Source organism: Prionailurus viverrinus, chromosome A3 (genome assembly GCF_022837055.1).
Source record: "Prionailurus viverrinus isolate Anna chromosome A3, UM_Priviv_1.0, whole genome shotgun sequence".
In the NCBI taxonomy this organism is placed as follows: Eukaryota; Metazoa; Chordata; class Mammalia; order Carnivora; family Felidae; genus Prionailurus; species Prionailurus viverrinus.
Genome location: NC_062563.1, coordinates 58,275,825 through 58,295,189, shown reverse-complemented (window position 1 = coordinate 58,295,189; position 19,365 = coordinate 58,275,825). Strand labels below are relative to the sequence as shown.

The 19,365-nt window shown below is 41.2% G+C and overlaps 1 protein-coding gene across 7 annotated transcripts in view; it reads left to right on the top strand.

Moving 5' to 3' along the window:
• The window catches only part of IL1R1 (interleukin 1 receptor type 1), a 91,078-nt gene that overhangs the window by 45,948 nt on the left and 25,765 nt on the right, over positions 1-19,365 (top strand). For 5 of the 7 annotated variants that reach the window (XR_007151208.1, XM_047854415.1, XM_047854414.1 and 2 more), the window contains 5 exons: positions 3,692-3,828; positions 7,406-7,469; positions 16,231-16,465; positions 16,575-16,764; positions 17,786-17,954. Coding sequence is in view for 6 of the 7 variants with exons in the window: in XM_047854415.1 (XP_047710371.1) it covers positions 7,412-7,469; positions 16,231-16,465; positions 16,575-16,764; positions 17,786-17,954 (652 nt within the window). In the remaining variant the exon portion in view is untranslated. The remainder of the gene's footprint in view (positions 1-3,691; positions 3,829-7,405; positions 7,470-16,230; positions 16,466-16,574; positions 16,765-17,785; positions 17,955-19,365) is intronic. The other 2 variants (XM_047854416.1, XM_047854419.1) reach the window with 2 other exon arrangements.

The following is a 19,365-nucleotide window of genomic DNA, read 5'->3' as shown; positions in this document are numbered from 1 at the left end:
ACTTCCCTTAGAGGCAGGCAAAAGTGGTCCCACAGAGGTCCTGTACTTTGGAGGGTTCTGCTCTGCTTCTCAACCAGCTGTGTGCCTTAGCATGGCCAGGAGTCTGTAGAACCAAAAGGATGTGCCTACTTGGAACATGTAATGGAACAGTAGCATGGCCATGACCCAGGTACCCGCCCCCCCCCCCCCAAATGCCTTGTCCAGACAGCCTGGACAGAGTATAACAGGTCTCTTTCTTAGGTTGTTCCCCTATGGACTCTGCTGCTGGTATGCCTCCTTGGTCTGCTGAGTGGCCAAGGCTGTATGGCGGGGGTGAACTTGGATATGTGGATTGGAATGTCTACCTGTGTGCACGTGCAGGGCCCCTCATGATATGTGACCGAGCTGGGGGCAATCCGGGAATCCATCTTGGAGGTTAACGTAGGCAGAGAGAGCATGAACCATCCCAGCTTCTGCTCCCCACAGGTCCTTTGCAGGACAATACAGCCTGGGCTCAGACGCTGCTCTCAGAGCCTGGTACCTCCGCTGCCCCTCTCCCAGAAGTGGACCCACACAGCACCTGCCTCTTCATGATGTCTGGTGCATGCCACCTCTGTCCTGTGCCTGGCTTCTGTCCTGGAAAGCCAGGTTCACAATGTGGGGGGATTCCTCAGCAATAGGAAGGAAATTCCTCGAGGTTGTGGGAAATTCTTCCAGAACAAGAAGGCGTTAATAGATGCAGTGTGGCCACAAAGTAGGAATAAATGCCCCTTCCCTCTGCACTGGGGCCCTGGGCCTCGTGGAAACCACTTGGGTTCTGGTGACAGTCACTCTGTCCCCCAGCTGTCACCCTTCCTGTGTCAGTGCTGGATATGGAGTTCCTTGCAGACTGACAGGACAGCACTGTGTGGTGAAGTGGGATGCTTCTGCTGGGGGCCTGTATGTTCATTGTTAATTCTTGTACTTGATCTCTGCTTTTGTAATTTAGTTCACGTTGAAGTTTGTCCTTCTAGGTCTGGTAGGACATTGCTTTATGCCTCAAATTCACATTTCCATTTTATCTTTTTTTTTTTTTTTAATTTTAGAGGGAGAGAGAGACAGTACACATGTGCAAGCAGGGGAGAAGGGCAGAGGAGGAGGAAAGAGAGAATCTTAAGCAGGTTCCACACTCAGCTTGGAGCCCCATGCAAGGCTCGATCCCCTGACCCTGGGATCCTGACCTGAGACAAAATCAAGAGTCAGATGCTTAGCCTACCAAGCCACCCAGGAGTCCCTCCATTTTATCGTCAATAAACAACTAGCTTCATACATATTTTCATATGGCACATAATCGTGGTGTGATGTACCAGTTTCCAGTTTCCAAATACGTTATAATCACCAAAATTCAAGGGGAACTATACATTTCATGTAATTGTCATAGAAAGCTGTGTTTCCCGTTTTCGCACCCCGGGGCACTGCAGTGCATAGACCAGGTTGCTGGGGGCAGGGGGCTGACCAGCCGAGGCCTCCTGTCATGCCAGGCCCTGGCTGACTACCGTGGTTGGGCATCAGCACCTCAGTGCATGGCTGGGTCTCTGCACACCAGCTGGAAGCTGCCATGGAGAGGAGGGTAGGCAGGGTGGGAAATTTCCTATGGAACACAGACATCACTGCACATGTGGGCAGGACGGGAGCATTGTGTTAGGGCTTGTTAGTTTATTGGGAACATTAATCCTTTCCCCTTCCTTAGTCATTTTTTTTTATGTGGAAAACGCATCTGAAAAATAACACAGTGGAATAAATGCATGACGTTTTTTATTGCCAATACTTTCTAAAAATATTTTGAATTTTACTTACAAACCAATTTCAAAAATCACTGCAGGCTTTGCTCAGTTGCCTCTGAACAAGGGAGGGTGACTTGGCCGGTATTCCTTCTGGCAGGAATCGCTCCCAGTGTCTGGTCTGCTCCGTCTGCTGTCCCCCAGCGTCCTGCGTGGCTTCCTGGCTGTGCGTCCTTTGTGTAACCCCTGAAGTGGTAGTCTTCCTTGTCCAGGGTGGTTCCCTTGCATTTCTCTTCTCTGACTCAACACTGAGTACCTATATTCTATCCTTTCCCCCCCCTTGCTTCAAGGCCAGATTTCGTGTAGTCTAATGTGAAGATAGTGGGTGGGTGAATCCCTTCCTCTCTCCCTCCCTCCCTCCCTCCCTCCCTCTCTTCCTTCCTGAGCTCTTACCACATGCAAGGTGAGGAGGATGGGCCCCTCCTCACAGGAGCATGGGAGAGGTAAAGGGTCCTCTCTGTACCTTTCTCTCCCGGCCTAGGTAGGGAAGGCCAGCAACTGGGGCGAGCCACCACTGCTGCCCGAGCCCTGGGTCCCAGAGCCAGAGGTCTGAGGCATGCGGTGCCCTGTGCCCTATGTGACTTGTGGTCCTGGCCATTGAGGGCAGGGGCCTCTACAGGGCCCCTGGGAAAGGCCTGAGATCAGAATCGGCTCAGAGCTGGTTGGACATCACAGAAGAAGCAGGTGGACTGGGAGCAGTAGAACAAAGTGACAGCCCGGAGAAGCACTGGAGAGGCGTGGTGGAAGCGGAAGGCAGCGTGCTTGCAGATGGGCAAGGAGAAGACCCTATAACCCAAACAGCAGAGGATGGGAAGTGGAGACAGAATATAAACGTTCTTTTAAACAACTTTCTGGGGCAAAGAGGAAGAGGGAAAGTGAAGTGGTTTAGGGGAGGTGGGAAGTCAATTCTGCAAAAGATTTCCTGGACTTTCCAAGTAGATTCATTCCTCTTGCCCATCCGCTCCCCGCCCCCCCGCCCCCCCCCCCCACCTCTGTTAATTTCTCTGACATTCCCCAGGTAATTGCCCCCCGCTGCACTCATTTCTGGGCCATACTCCTGGAGACCAAGAGGGCACTGTGCTTAGGACAGGGGGCAGGAAGATCAGGGAGTCTTTGATTTTGTGTTCTGTGTGATTCATGTGGAGAAGCCACTGTGCCTCTGACCCCTTCACGTTATGCTGTATCTTCTCATAAATCTAACATGAATCATCAGGCAGTAGTTAGTCTATTTAACCTAAGCAACGTGTTTGGTGTTGCATTAGGCTATTTTATTGATTGGACATTAAAAGGCCTAATGCCTTATACCAGCATTTCCAAGGCCTAAGGAAATGAATCAGACCTGAAGAAAATGTCAGACTCCAACATGTTGAAAGTAAACCATAAAACCAGGGAAAGGATTGTGGAATGTCTACAGGACATAACAGCTCAGCTTTTTGGAAGTTGTTTCAAATTCTGTAATTTGGAGTGCAATACACTTGATGTGAGGAAGGACTCCCAGTGTGCCTCTTCTTACAAGGGACCTGTTCATTTCTTCCTGGCATCTGGGTCTTTCTCTGAGCTTTCTTCTCCAAGTGCAGAAAGCGGTGAGATCCCCACAGGTGGCTCCATTTTTCTGCATCCCTGAGGCTGGCAAAGAGCCAGGTTGTATGTGGTTTTTTTTTTCCCAGAAGGGATGATGGTTGTTCACCTCTTGGCATCTCTCACGCCTCTGATTTGATCTTCTGAAACCGTCGTCTCAGAGGACCGTGGGACATCTTGCTCTTTAAATGTATGGTGCATTTTTCCAGCTTGTTGTGGGTTTTTTGGACACCTCTTGAGATCTGTGCAGTGGTCGGTCGGTAACTAAGCTTCCTCAGTCGAGCTTACACTGGTGTGTGTGCTTCCTTCCCCAGGTAGACTCGCCCCTTAAAGATGCTGACTCCATCCTGAGAAGCAGGAGCACCTCACACACCAGTTCACACCACTCGAGGGGCGAGGGGCTCACCGGCCTTTTCTCACAGACAGCTGCAGTCTTCAGCCTCAGCTTCAGGTGATCCTGGCATATCTCTCAATATTGGACATCTGTCCGGACATTTTCCTTTGGGTCAGCTCCATGGTTTTATCTGATTTCTGAAGGGGTCTGTGGCCGCTCTGAGGGTCACTGCTCAGTCACTTTCCCAGTGACCAGGTCACTTACCTGTCACTACGATTACGACCTGTGTGATGATGGCTCCCAGTGCTCTGTATGCCCTCCAGTTCTGGCACATTCCAGGCCTTGTGTCCATGTCACTCAGCTGTCAGCTGACACTGGGGTTCTCGGTCTCTGTTGGAGGCCACACTGCTAGCTAGCCACAGGAGACCCAGGCCCAGTCGTGCTGTGAGTGACACCCTTTGGGCATCTCCTCGGGTTGTCTGTGGGTTCTGGAGCCTGTCCCCCTTTTCTGGCCTGCCCATTGCTGGTCTCCACCTGAATGAACAGGCGCTGGTGCGTCCCAGACCCCCTCTGTCACCCTTCTTCTCGCTTGCCTCTGACTGGGTCTCAGATACACCCCATCACTGCCGCTGGCTCACCGCCCCATGCCCTCTCATCTGGACTCCCTTTCACAGCAGCCTGCTCTCCCCGCCAACCCTCTTATCTCTGGTTTGTATTCCACGTGGGTGCCAAGATTTCTATAAAACATGAAAATCTGATCGCACACCACCCTGTGGCTTAAGTGATTTTCTTTTTTGCCACCTACAAATTGCAGTCATATCCACAGCGAGACTCCGTGTTCTGGGCACTTTGGGCCTCCCCAGCTTTGCCTCTCAGCTTCCCACCTTTGGTTTATACTCTGAAACAGGACGGGGCTGATCTCTTCCACGGGCTCCCCACCGCCTCCTGAGGTTCAGGTAACACCTTGTCCAAGAGCCCTCCTCCAGGCTGAGTTAGGGCCCCGGGGGTGGACACCCCTGCGTCATCATGTAACTCTCTCCAAGTAATTCTCTACAACCCTACGAGTAATTTGGAATTAGATCCTGAGATACAGTCTATACATAAAATTCACCCGGGCATCTTTCTTTTCTTCCCTGTTCAGTAATCACACAAGTCAGATCTTGTAACTGCATGAAGTAATAGCTGGCACTGTTCAGTTGGTTCCTAGTGCCTTTATATTGTTTCAGAGAAAGTAACGTGAGTAGTTGATTGGCCTGGACCTGGTCATTGGGAAATCATGTAAACCTTTATTTTTCTGCCTCTCTATCAGGGAGACTTAAAACACTTCCACAGAGCTACAGAAAGAGCTAATAAGCCAGGCTGCTAATAAGCTGAATATAGTTTAAAGGCAGTATATAGTGATAATAGCGTGATTAACCTCGGCTAACTTGGGAGAAGGCCAGTTTACGTAAATGAAATGTCAGAATTACAGGATATTTAAGGAATGCAGTCTTACTGCTCTGAGATAGGTTTCAAGGCTTGAACCAGGCTTAAGGATCATAGTCTTCATGCTGGGGGTAAAGTGGGGAGACTATAAATGGGAGCGTCTACATACTGAGAAAGTCTTTCTTTTTTTTCTCTGAGCATTTATGAAAAAGCACGTTGTGACATTTTTTAATGCGTTTTAATACCACTTCTTAAATAGAACATTTTTCAGATAATATTTAAATGATTGCACGTCATTAGTGTCTGAATTAGTGATGTCTTAGTTACAATATGTTTTGTGCTTGCAATTAACTTGTAGCCTCAGATAATATAGACAGATTTCATCTCCTGTAAAAATTAACAGACAGGTGTTGTTAAAATGTGAAATTGCATGGTTTACTCTGGACATTGCCCCTGAAATTGGGTTAGAGGGGAGAGCTATTTCTTTTGTTAATTTTTTCATTGTTCCATGCAAATTTATTAAGGGCTTGAGCTCCAAGTGTAGTGGCATTCTGTGGAGGCAGTGAGGGTCCTGTCATGGTGCCTGCCCTCATGATGCTTCCTGTCCTGGGATAACCACAGTAAGATGTGCTGGGCGGGGGCTATGACCTGCATGAGCACAGAGGAGGAAGGCCCAGCCGGCCTAGGGGTCTGTCGGGGATGATGGTGATGGCGTTGAGACCTGATAGATGAGGGAGGTAGCCAGGTGAAGGGAGGAGGGACTAGGGAAGGCAAAGTCTCTGAGGTGAAGAACAGGCCGTGGACCACGGTGGGCGACAAGGAGGCGGGGCATTGAGTCTGAAAAAGAAAGTCAGAGCCTCGGCACAAAGAACCTGTATGCACTTGCTAAGAAGTTTGGACTTTGTTGTGTGCACTGGGGGGCCAGTGGAGGTATTTTGAAAAGATCATTTGGTAACTGTGGGTCTGTGGGCTCTCTGGATGAGGGGGAAGTGGTATGTCCACAGGCAAAGAGACCGATGAGAAGTCTGTTGCCATAATTGATCCAGGCAGGAGCTGGTGATCGCCTGAGCTAGAGGCATCGGCAGTGGGTGTGAGTGAACGGGGCCACTTGATAATGGTTAGGGTGGTTAAGAGAGCAGCTCTGGGGTGGGGGGGTGGTAGATTCAAGGTCATTGGCCTAGATCTCTTATTGGGTGGGAGTGTGTGTGGCCTGTGCAGGGCAGTGCTGTCCCTGTCATTGAGGTGGGGAGAAGATGAGTTTGGGTGGGGGCCTACTGAGTCTGAGGTATTCACGGGCCCTCGATTTGTGCAGAAGCTCACTGGAGGTGTGAGACTAGAACTTACTGTATGCCCTGTTCAGGAGCACCTACAAGGAACATTCAGAAGGAAAATGAGGCTGTCCTGAAAATTAACTTCATTGGGGTTTGAGAAGTTTAGAAGAGTAGGAAAAATTGTTTTTTTTTTCTTTTTACATCCAATTGCTATGATTTTAGTGACATTGTTTTATTGATGAGGCAGTGGGCACGTTTTCTTTCCAGTATCAATCAAGTGCCTGATGTGGTTGCATCCCACATGTAGCCCTATGGCTGACAGATACCTGTTGAGGCCGATGCTATGTTGGTGTGGTCTTCTAAATCACCCAGGGCCTATGGAGTCTTTTGTTTTGTTTTGTTTTGCTTTTCCTTTGTGACAAGACAAATACATGCTCACTGTAGAAATTTTAAATAGCTTCAGAGAAGCGAAAACCATTTATTTTCTATATATGTTGTTAACTATTTTTTTAAAGTCTTCTTTGGGGCATCTCTACTTAGGTATACCATTTGGTACCAACGATTTAGTATCTTACCTTATAAAATGAAGGTGTGACCTTTCAGCTGGACCTGGGAGTATGGGAAGACTTTTGCAAGTGGGTCCTAGCAATAGGGTACATTCTGGGTGGGGAACAAATCCACACAAGTAGAAGCAAGCTGGTTTAGGGCCTAGTCACTTTGGATATAGCATAGATTACCTTGGAGGGAAATTTGAGTGGAAAACAAGGTGGGAAATGAATGTTGGGACAGATGATGGATGCTTTCTTAACCTTAAGTTGTTTGAATTTGTCCCCACTTCTGTCCAGAAGCATGATCACATTGATGCAGGGCACTAACCCATCAGTGTGACTTGGGGAGGAGGGTGGAGGCAGGTGGGAGTTAGCATGTGTGGTTTTAGAGATTTTTCTGGAATAGTGACATTTTTATTTTGGTTTTTCTTCCATTTCTGTCTTTTCCAGGAGAATATGAAAGTGTTACTTAGGCTTTGTTTCATAGCTGTACTGATTTCTTCTCTGGAAGCCGGTAAGTAAACATTTCCTTGTGTTCCTGTTTGCTGAGGAACTCTGTTATTTAGAATTCATGAAGTACCTTCTGTGATGGAGTCATTTTTTTCTCTCCTGTTCTATTGAATCTGTGACCTCCTGGTCGCAAAACCGTACTGCTGGATGTTCCTTCCTCATTCTCTCACTTATGGAACAGTAGACTGGGGCACAGTGAGCTTACAAGCCCAAGCTCACGTAGCTAGTGTCAGAGCAGGAGCTAAAGTCCGGGTCTCCAATGTCAGGGCCAAGCCTTCTCCGACTTTGTTGCTGATTGAAGAGTGTGATAAGGGAAATCCTGGCTCTCATTCACAAGAAGTATCAAAATTCATTATGAACCCACAACTGAACTGAAAACCATCATAAGACAGTTCTTTGTTTTCTTGATTTCTTCATTTTTTTTTTCCTTTTTTCCTCTTCTTACCATACTGCAAATGCATTTAGCCCTTACTCTGTGCTAGGCTCTAGGTGCTGGGGACACAGTGAATAACCCCAATAGAAATATCTGCCTGCATGGGGTTTGCATTCCACTAGGGAAGAGAGACAATGCATTAGATAAGTAAGTATATATTATGTCATATGCTAAGAAGCATACATAGAAAAAAAATCAGGAAAAGGATATATAAAGTTTGGAGACTGGGGTGGGCAGAAGGTTAAAGATTTTGATAGTGTGGCCAGAAAAGGCCTCACTGAGAAGTTGACCTTTGAGTCAAACCTGAAGTGGGGGGAGGCAGGAGCTATATAGATATCAGGTTGGGAGTGGAGAAACATTTCAGACAGCATGTGCCAAGGCCCTGAGGCCAGGAGTACTTGCATGTTCTAGGAACTAAAATACCAGTGTGGTTGGAGCAGAGTGAAAGGTGAGGGATGTGATAAAGGCCGAGGTCATGTGGATAATGGTAGTGGGGGGAGGATGATGGAGGGTTGTTTGTGTAGAACCCATAGACCTTTCTAAGGATCTTGGCTTATACTCTGTGTGAGATAGAAAACTGCAGGGTCTGTGTTCAAAACCAGAGAGATGATCTGACTTCTATTTTAACAGGATCATTCTGGTTCTTACATGGTGAATAGATCGTGGGGAGGCAAAGGCAGAAACAGACCATTTAAGAGCTGTTGCAGTGATCTAGGCAAGGATTGATGGGAGCGTGTTCAAGGGTGGCAAGGAGAAGTGAGAAGTACTCAAAATTTGGGTATATTTTGATGATAGAGCCAACAGGATTTTAAGATAAATTGGATGTGGGTATGAGAGAAAGAGAATCATGGCTGACTCTAAGGGTTTTGGCCTGAGCCAAGTGCAAGGTGGAGTTGCCCTTGATGGGGCAGGGGAAGATCCATGTTCAGACCACACATGTTAAGTTTAGCTCCATTCCGTGTGGAAATAGTGATGTTGACTAAGCAGTCCGGAGCCCAGGGGAGAGTTCTGGGCTGGATATAAAATTGGAGACCTCAGAAAGCAGCTGGTACTAGAATCATGAGATGAGATGGGGTCACCTGAATGTGGTTGGAAAAGATAAGATCTCCAAGGTTGGTGGTCAAATTTCTACTCATCAGAGACTCAGTGAAAGACAGACCTGAAATGTAGTAGGAGAGAAGCAGACAAGTGTCCTGAGATCCAAGTGAAGAAAGCGTTTCAAGGATGAGTGGATCATAGGTGTCAAATGCAGATACTTAAATAAGTTAAGTAAGATGATATCTTAGAGTTGTTTATTTGATGTGTCAGCTTAAAACTTATAGATCAGAAAAATTTCAGTAGAGTGGTGGGGCAAATCCCAGATAAACAGAACAGGGTGTCTAGCTGAGACCTTCTTAAAGTTTACTCTTTTTATCATATACTGTTTTTGCTACCGCCATTCCTAGTAGCTAAATATTTAGAAGTCCTCACAGGGTACCATGCTAACCTGTCCACTTTTATCTCTCTCTTTTTTTTGTTCAATTTTTTTTTTAACGTTGATTTATTTTTGGGACAGAGAGAGACAGAGCATGAACAGGGGAGGGGCAGAGAGAGAGGGAGACACAGAATCGGAAGCAGGCTCCAGGCTCTGAGCCATCAGCCCAGAGCCCGATGCGGGGCTCGAACTCACGGACCGCGAGATCGTGACTTGAGCTGAAGTTGGACGCTTAACCGATTGAGCCACCTAGGCGCCCCTGTCCACTTTTATCTCAATTTTATGTTTTTTTCCCTAATTTTTAGTTATTTACTTTGAGAGACAGAGAGTGTGAGCAGGGAAGGGTCAGAGAGAGAGGGAGAGAATCCCAAGCAGGCTCTGCACTGTTGGGGTGCCCATATTCCTTTGAATTCGTATTTTTGTATTCTTTAGGTAAATACCTAGTAGTGCAATTCCTAGATCTTAGGGTAGTTCTATTTTTAACTTTTTGAGGAACCTCCATACTGTTTTCCAGAGTGGCTGCACCAGTTTGCATTCCCACCAACAGTGCAAGAAGGTTCCTTTGTCTCCACATCCTCATCAACACCTGTTGTTTCTTGTGTTGTTGAGTTTAGCCACCCTGACAGGTGTGAGGTGACATCTCATTGTAGTTTTGATTTACATTTCCCTGATGATGAATGACGTTGAGCATTTTTTTCATGTGTCTGTTGACCATCTGTATGTCTTCTTCGGAAAAATATCTATTCATGTCTTCTGCCCATTTTTTAATTGGATTATTTACTTTTTGGTACAACACCACTCTGTGACTTTTCCAAGGAGCTTCCAGTCAGGTAAATTCATGGCAGTGCTCTAAGAATAGGACTTTCTGAGGAGCTCCAAACCTGGTCTCCTCTTGAAAGCCTGCTGTTTTTCATAGCTGTTGTGTTTTCCGAGCTTCTGTTTTCAAGGCTAGAGTGAAGCTGGGAAAAGGGGATGACAGTATTTTAAGTTACAAAAACACAAACTGTTCTGTTCCACTGAGATTTAGCTGGTTTGTTATTAAATAAATGTGTTTGTTTTTTTCGTTTTGTTTTTGTATTTTTTTTAAGAGAGAGAGAGGGAGTGGGGGAAAGGCAGAGAGAGAGAGAGAGAGAGAGAGAGAGAGAGAGAATCTTAAGCTGGCTCCACACTCAGCATGGAGTCTAAAGCAGAACTTGATCCTATGACCCTGAGATCATGATCTGAGCAGAGATCAAGCAAGAATCAGAATGCTTAGCTAACTGAACCACCCAGGCGCCCTTAAATAAATGTTTTGATTATTGGAAGCCTTTGATGGAAAAAAATTTCCAGTCTTATTTCTGAGACTTCTATTCCAGTGACCTATTTATCTGTATACCAATACTGCACTGTCTTAATTCCTGTGGCTTTATAATAAATGCTGAAATAAAGCAGTGTAACTTCTTAAAACATTTTTAAAAAATCAAAATTGTTGACTCATTCTGTATGAATTTTAGAATCAGCTTGCCAATTTATACAAAAAAAAATCCTGCTCATATTTGGAATGAAATGGAATTGAATATAAATCGTTTTGGAGGGAAGTGACATCTTGACAAAATTGATTCTTCTGACCCATGAACAGATTATACATTTCTTCATTTATTTAGAACTTTATTTAAGCAACATTTTGTAATTTTCATTGGATAGGTCTGAAGCATCTTTTGTCAGATTTATTCTTTAGTCGTATCTTTTGATGCTATTAGAAGTGATATTTTAAAAATTCAATTTTTGGTTATTTTTTGCTTGTGTATACAAACACATTTAATTTTGCATATTCATATCCTACAATTTATTAATCCTTCCAGGTCTTATGTAGATTTCATAGCATAATCTACACAGATGGTCATGTTGTCTGCTATAAATAAAGACATTTTTCTTTCCCCTTCAATCTGGATGCCATTTATTTCTTTTTGTTGCCTTAATGTACTAATTGGATCTTCCAGTATAATATTGAAGTGGTTACAGTGGACATCCTTGCTTTGTTCCTAATCTTACTATATGATTAGCTGTAGGTTTTTTGTACCTGTCTTTTATCAGGTTCAGAAAGTTCCCCCCCATTTCTAGTTTGCTGAGAGTCTTTATCAGGAATGGATGTTGGATTTTGTCAAGTGCTTTTTCTGCACTGTTGAGATGATCATATAATTTTTCTTTTAATAGGTGTTCAAATATGGAATTTCATAGAGTTTTTAAAAGAGGTGGATCCAACTTTGTATTCCTTTGATGTTATGTACATTATAATGCATTATCCTTTTTTGATATTATTGTAGGATTCAGTTTGCTAAAATATTTTAAAAACCGTTTACATCTATGTTCACGATGAGGAGTGGCTTGTGGGCTTCTTTTTTGGTCGTGTCTTTGTTTTTGACATTTGAATGCTGCCGAGCTCAAAGTAAACCAGGAAGTGTTATTGACTCTTCGATTTTCTGGAAGACTATATAAAATCGGTGTTATTTCTCCTAGTGAAGCCATGTGGGCCTGAAGTTTTCTCTTTGGAAGTTTTTTGAGTACAGATTTACTTTATTTAGTATTTACAAGTCTCTTCGGGTTATCTTTTTCTTCTGAGAAGTTTATAATCAAGGAATTTGCTCATTTTATTCAAATTCTTAAATTTACTGGTATAAAATTGTTCATAAGATTTTCTTATTATCCCTTTAAAATATTTGTAATAAGAGATGTCACCCTCTTTTTTCCTGATCAGTAGCTAGACATATATCAATTTGATGGATTTTCTGAAAGAACTAGTTTTTGGTATCTTTGACTTTATTATTTTCCTGTTTTTTATTTCATCAGTTTTTCTCTCAGATCTTTTGGGTATATATATTTTTTCTAGTTTCTTAAGTGGAAACTGAAGTTAGTAATCTGAGATCTTTTTTCTTCTGTAGACATTTAGTGCTGTCTTCTTTCCTCTAGGTACTGCTGCTAGTGCATGCCACAAGTTTTGATATGTTTTGTTTTCCTTATTCAGGTTAAATTACTTTCTAATTTCCCTTTTTCTTTCTTTTTAACTCATGGGTTATCTAGAAGGGGTTTACATCCTTCAAATATATGGGGAATTTCTAGATTTCTTTCTATTATTGATTTCTAGTTTAGTCCCGTTGTCACCAGGGAACATACTTTGTCTAATTTGAATCCTTTTGAATTTATTGAATATTAGATTATGAACAAGAATATGATAAAATTTTTTGTGTGCACTCAAAAAGAATGTGTCTTCTGCTCTGTTGGGTAGAATTATCTAGAAATATTGATTGCACCAGGGGTGCCTAAGTGGCTCAGTTGGTTAAACATCAGAATTCAACTCAGGTCGTTATATCACAGTTTGTGAGTTCAAGCCTCGCGTCGGGTTTTGTGCTGACTGCTTGGAGCCTGAAGCCTGCTTCGGATTCTATGTCTCCCTCTCTCTCTTTGCTCTTCCCTGACTCATGCTCTGTCAGTCTCTCTCTCAAAAATAAACATTAAAAACAAGTTAAAAAATTGATTATGCCAAATTCATTGACAGTGCTCACATCTTTTATATCATTATCATTATATGGCTGTTTTACTTGTTCTATCAATTATTGTGAATATGGTGTTGAAATCTTTGACTGTAATTGTGAGTTTCTTTATTTACCCTTGAAGTTCTATCAGGTTTTGCTTTATGTATTTTGAAGCACTGTTAGTAGGTGAATAAACATTTAGGATTACTGTGTACCTCTTGATAAATGACTGCTTTATTGCAATGAAGTGGCCATTTTTATCCTGGTAATGTTCTTTACTGTAAAATTGGATAATATAATAATCATTCATACTTTCCTTTGATTAGTATTATGGTAGATATTTTCTCTTTTTGACTTTTAATGTATTTGTGTCTTTATACTTAAAGTGTGTGTATGTGTGAGAGTGTGTGTATAATAGGCAGCATATAGTTGGGTCCTTCTTTCTTTATCCAGTCTAACTATCTTTGCCTTTTGGTTGGGGTATTTAGACCATTAAAATATTTTAATATGATTATTAATACATTTGGGTTTAATTTAGGATCATATTTTATTTTCTCTTTGTCCTATAAATTCTTTTCATTTTTGTTTCACTTTTTTGCTGCCTTTTGGATTGAGAATTTTCATAATTCATATTTATCTCCTATGTCTGGCTTATACTAATAACTTGTTTGTTTTTAAAATAACTGCTCTCAGGATTATGGTATCCATCTTTAACTTACTGCTATCCACTTTTAAGTGATACTATACTATTTCAATTATAGTATAAAAAATTTAGAACAATATACATCCACTTCTCCTTTATTGAACTTTGCCTTATTGTTCCCATATATTTTACTTCTTTACGTGTTATAAATCTCACAATGCTTTTTAAAAAATTTTTGCTTTAAACATTCCGTTATCTTTAAAGATATTTAAATAATAAAAATTATTTTATAACTACCCATGGAAGAAACATTTCTGAGAATTTATTCCTTTATATAGATTCATTTTTCATCTGATACTATTTTCCTTCTTTATGAAGAACTTCCTTACATATATATATATATATATATATATATATATATATATATATACGTATATTTTAGCATAGATGTACTGGTGGTGAATTTTTACAGCTTTTATAAATTTGAAAAAAAAAGTGTTGATTTTGCTCCTGTTTTTGAAAGATATTTTTACTAGATCATGAATTCTAGGTTGGTAATTTTTTCTTTCAGTACTTACGTTATTTTACTCTTTTCTGGTTTGTATTGTTTTTGACAAGAAGGCTGCATCATTTTTGTGTTTGGTGTAGTTTTTGTCATGGTTTTTTTTTTCCTTAGGGTTTATTGTGATTTTGGGATCTGTGTGTACATTATTTTAATAAAATCTTGAAAGCCTGTATTTCTTCAAGTACTTTTTATGTTTCACCCACCTCTCTTCTCCTTTTTCTTCAGGAATTTATATTACATGTATTGAAGTTGTCCTGCAGCTAACTAATTTTATTTTGTAAAATTTCTGTTATTTTTCTCTCTGTGTTTAATTCTGGATAGTTTCTAATGCTGTGCCTTTAGGTTCACTAATCTTTTTTTCTGTATTGTCAAATCTGCCATTAATCATATCCAGTGTTTTTTTTAAGACAACATTGTAGTTTTCATTACTAGAAATTTGATTTAAATTTCATTAAAACATCTCTTTCATGTCTCTACTCAACATGCTTGATCTAGTATCTTGGACAAATGGAACTGAGTAGTAATAACTATTTTAATTTTTCAATCCATTCTATCATCTGTGTCAATTCTGGGTCAGTTTTGATTGACTGTTTCCTTCTTCTTATTGATTGTATTGTCCCACTTCTTTGCACACCTGATAATTTTTGATTGAATGCTGGTCATTGTAAATTTTACCATTTTGGGTGCTGGATATTTTTGTATTGTTAAAAATGTTCTTGAATTGTTCGGCCACAAGGTTATGACTTGGAAGTAGTTGGTCTTTTCAGGTTTTGATTTTAAGCTTTATTAGTCATGATCAGAACAAGGTTTTGTATGGGGCCTAATACGTCCCATCTGGTGGGTCGGAATCATCTGGGTACTTTACCTGATGCCCCATGATTAAGGAGGCTTTTCATTCTGCCTGTTGAAAACATCAAATGTTACTAGCAAGTGTGTGCTCCAGTGGATATTCACTCTAAACCTTTTGGCAGTTTTCACTCTGGCCTTGGCACTTCTTTTTTTTTAAATTTTGTTTTTTCAACGTTTTTTATTTATTTTTGGGACAGAGAGAGACAGAGCATGAACGGGAGAGGGGCAGAGAGAGAGGGAGACACAGAATCGGAAACAGGCTCCAGGCTCCGAGCCATCAGCCCAGAGCCTGACCTGGGGCTCGAACTCACGGACCGCGAGATCGTGACCTGGCTGAAGTCGGACGCTTAACCAACTGCGCCACCCAGGCGCCCCTGGCCTTGGCACTTCTAATGTGCTTATGCTAATTGGTACTCAGCTGAAAGCTTAAGGGAGACTTATCTTCAAAGCTCTATCTATCTATACAGTTATAATCCCTTTGGTATTCTGTTCTGCAAACTTATGGTTTACCTGGATTCCCAGCTCTATTTTCTCCATTCAGAGAGAACACTGGGCTTTGCCTGTGTTTCCTCCTTGCAATGTCATGACCTAGAATCTTTCTCTAGGCAGTAACTTGGGAAAATTGTAGGGCTCACCTGTTTTGTTTTCCATCTTTCGAGTATTTCTGTCTTTTGTTCCCTGATGTTCAGTGTCTTGAATATTGTTGTTTCATATACACGGTCCATTTTTAAAATTGTTTAGGTGGGAGGCCAAATCCAGTCCATTTTGTACTGAAGTAGATATCTCTCCTGCTACATTAGCACCAAGTTTTAGATGGACAGGAAGGGATAAGAGAGGTTAAATAGCTTTCCCAAGGACACACAGCTAGTCGGTGACACAACTGGATTTGTACATAAATCTTTCAGACTTCCAAGATGATATTTTTATTTAAAAAAATGTTTTTAAGTTAATTGATTTATTTTGAGAGAGAAAGAGCACGAGCAAAGGGGAGCAGAGAGAGAGGGGGAGAGAGAGAATTCCAAGCAGGCTCTGCACTGTCAGTACAGAGCCTAGCAGGCCTCAGACCCACAAATCGTGAGATCATGACCTGAGCTGAAACCAAGAGTTGGACACTTAACCAGCTGAGTCACTCAGGTGCCCCCAAGATTATACTTTTAATCATAAAGCCGTTAAAACTCATACATAATATGAATTGATGTATTTTATAATTGATGTGTTTATATGTAGATATTACATTAAAAATCACTGACGAATTTCTCATGGAAATTGCTTTCCCTTTTTCCCTTTTAAAGATACTTGTGAGGAACGTGAAGAAAAAGTAGTTTTAGTTTCATCTGCGTATGAAATTGATGTTCGTTCATGTCTTCTTAACCCGAACGAAAAGAAAGGCACTATAATTTGGTATAAAAATGACAGCAAGACACCTATATCTATGGAAGTAGACTCCAGGATTCATCAGCACAAAGATAAACTTTGGTTTGTTCCCGCTAAGGTAGAGGATTCGGGACATTACTATTGTGCAGTAAGGTAAGAAAGGGATTAATAATGTTACAAACATGTGTTCTGTGTGGCTGCAGTCGTTAAGGATGGAAACATCTTTAATGGTGCTTAATTCATCTATTTTGATTTGTTTTAGAAATTCAACTTACTGCCTCAAAATTAAAATAGCTATTAAGTTTGTGCAGCATGAACCTAACTTGTGTTACAATGCAGAAGCTATATTTACACAGAAACTACCCATTGCAAGAGATGGACAACTTGTGTGTCCTTATTTGGATTTTTTTAGAGACGAAAAACATGAGTTACCCAAAATACAGTGGCATAAGGTAATTTTATATTACATATGGTATTTTGCTTTTCTGTCAGATAAAATCAGTTTTCTGTCTTGGACCATAGGGTGAATCCGCAGAGGACTTTTTCATGTGACATGTTGTTTGCTTTTGTGTGTGAAACCTATTAGAAATTTTTTTAAAAGTTGTAAGACTACATACATTTAATTTGCAGCTTAATAAAAATCTTACTTTCTCTTAATTTTATTTGATTAAGATTGAGAAAAGTATAGTAGAAGTAAAAGATATTTAATGATAAGACTGATTATAAATTTAAGGTTTTTAAGAGATCCCTATTTATCATAAAACATATGTATTTTTGCTTTATTAAAAATATTAAGTGATCCTGAAATAATTTAGTGGTTTCTGTGACTATCTTGAAAGTGGATTGGCTAGCACTCCATGGAACACATCACGTTTTTTGGTACTTTCGCTCTACCTAGTTGGTTGGAGCTTATGTGGGGAATCATCTTATAGGGGTGAAGAAATACAAAATAAATAATGTCAATGAAGAAAGGAAGTACAGCATTACTAAGAAAATATGGTGTTAGCATTCTTTCCTCAAACATGTTTTTCTTGCAAATAAATTTGTCTTCACTTGTCTTCAAAGTGCAAGGCTCATAGGCATAAACATTTAATATCCTGGAAATGTAATTGTGAGTATTGCCAAAAACATACTATATTAAAACTTGTATGTAAGGAACATGGTCATATATATGTAGTCATACATGTGCTCAACTTGTGATCATGTGCCTGGTGCAAAACAGAAGAGAAATAAATAGGCATGTGAGATTATTTTTGTAAATTCTCCTGAGGTTTTCAATTCACATATGTATGAATATATATGAACATAAATATGCATGTATACATATGTGTGTGCGTGTGTATACACATACATACACATAAATAGACACATTTGTAAAACATTCACCAATGTGAAAAAACAGTTTCTTTTGCTGGTAGGCAGGGGGAATTCATTAATTGGTTTTCAATACTCCCTTCCTCTGCCTCTGTCTAGGATTGCAAACCTCTACTACTTGACAATGTGAACTTTACTGGACTGACAAATAGACTCATCATGACGAATGTGACTGCAGCACATAAGGGGAACTATACTTGTCAAGCATCCTATACATACTTGGGAAAGCAGTATCGTATTACCCGGGTTATAGAACTTCTCACTCTAGGTGAGTCATAGCTCCAGTCCTAGGAGTTTGAACCTGGGAAGGCCCAGAAATCATGATTCTAGTATTCCCTTCGTTGTTAATGGAAGAGCTAAACCCAAGAGCAGCTTGGTGACTTGCCAAATGTCACATGGCTATTAGTTTAGTCTTTGTTGCTAATACCGCGTCTGTGTTTTGCATTCCTGCCTCAGATGCAGGGCTAATTCAACCAACAGTTACGAGCTGTTTTCCAATGGAAGCAAGAGACTTGTTCTTTGGCATGGCTAAAGATGGTTCTTCCAGAGAGCTCTGGAGTTCCCTGTGGCTGGTGTATGAGGAAGAGTAGTTCCAAGGTCTTTCGCTTGGGGAGTCTGAGTGTGTAGCAGTGAGGGTTGTTGGTGTGATGGGGTGGATGCTGATGGGCTTTGGAATACGTTGCACTCCCAGAGCACGCTCTACCTCTTGTTAGTTTCTTGTTAGCTCGCCTGACCTCTCTACGCCTGTTTCCTCTTCTGTAATGGGATACAACCTTCCAAGACTGTTGGGGAGATCAGCAATCAGGTATGCTCAACTTGTGGTCATGTGCCTGGTGCAGAACAGAGGAGAAGTAAAAAGGTGTATGATGATTTTTCTAGTAAATCTTCTCGAGGCTTTCAATTCTCTATTAACTATGTTTCCCCTAGAAGCTATTTTACAAGAAAATGCACTCCTACATTACCTGGGGATGGGCAGAATGTTCATCCTTTCTGTGTCAGATTTCGTCAGCTTTCAGTAATAGAAGAGTTACTTTAACCAGGACTTTAAAAGTTAAAGGAGTCTTATTGGTAATTATGCTGGGACAAGAGGCAAAAATGGGAACTATCTCAGGTAATTCCAAAATATGATCACCCTACCTATAGCTAGGTGTTCTCAATCATCTAATAACTTATATTTTTTAAACGTTAATTTTATTGAATCAAAATTAATTCCTTGCCCACATCCTACAAGCACCAGTGCATTATAATTTCCAGCAGTCTTTATATCACTACCATCCTGAGATTTTAGCAGCTTCTCTCTGGCCATTGTGTAGCTCTGGCTTGTCTTTCTTGACATACGGCAACCAGAGCGACAGACAGAATTTTAGAGAGAACTAGGGAATTTTTTAGATAGGTCAAATATGTTTTAAATACCCTCTGTCTCATTTTCTGATCCCTTCTATAGAAATAATATACTTCATCAGAGATAAGGTCATATTTTGTTTTCATAAAGGCAGATTCAAAAATATTAATTGAGCATCTACTCTATGCCAGGCACACTGTTCTAGGTATACGTCAGGGGACAAAAGAGACAATATCCTGCTCTGATGGAGTTTGCTTTGTTGTTGTTGTTGTTGTTGTTGTTGTTTTTGTTTTTTTGCCTTTTGTGTTTTGTTTTGTTTTGACTATGGTGGAATCCT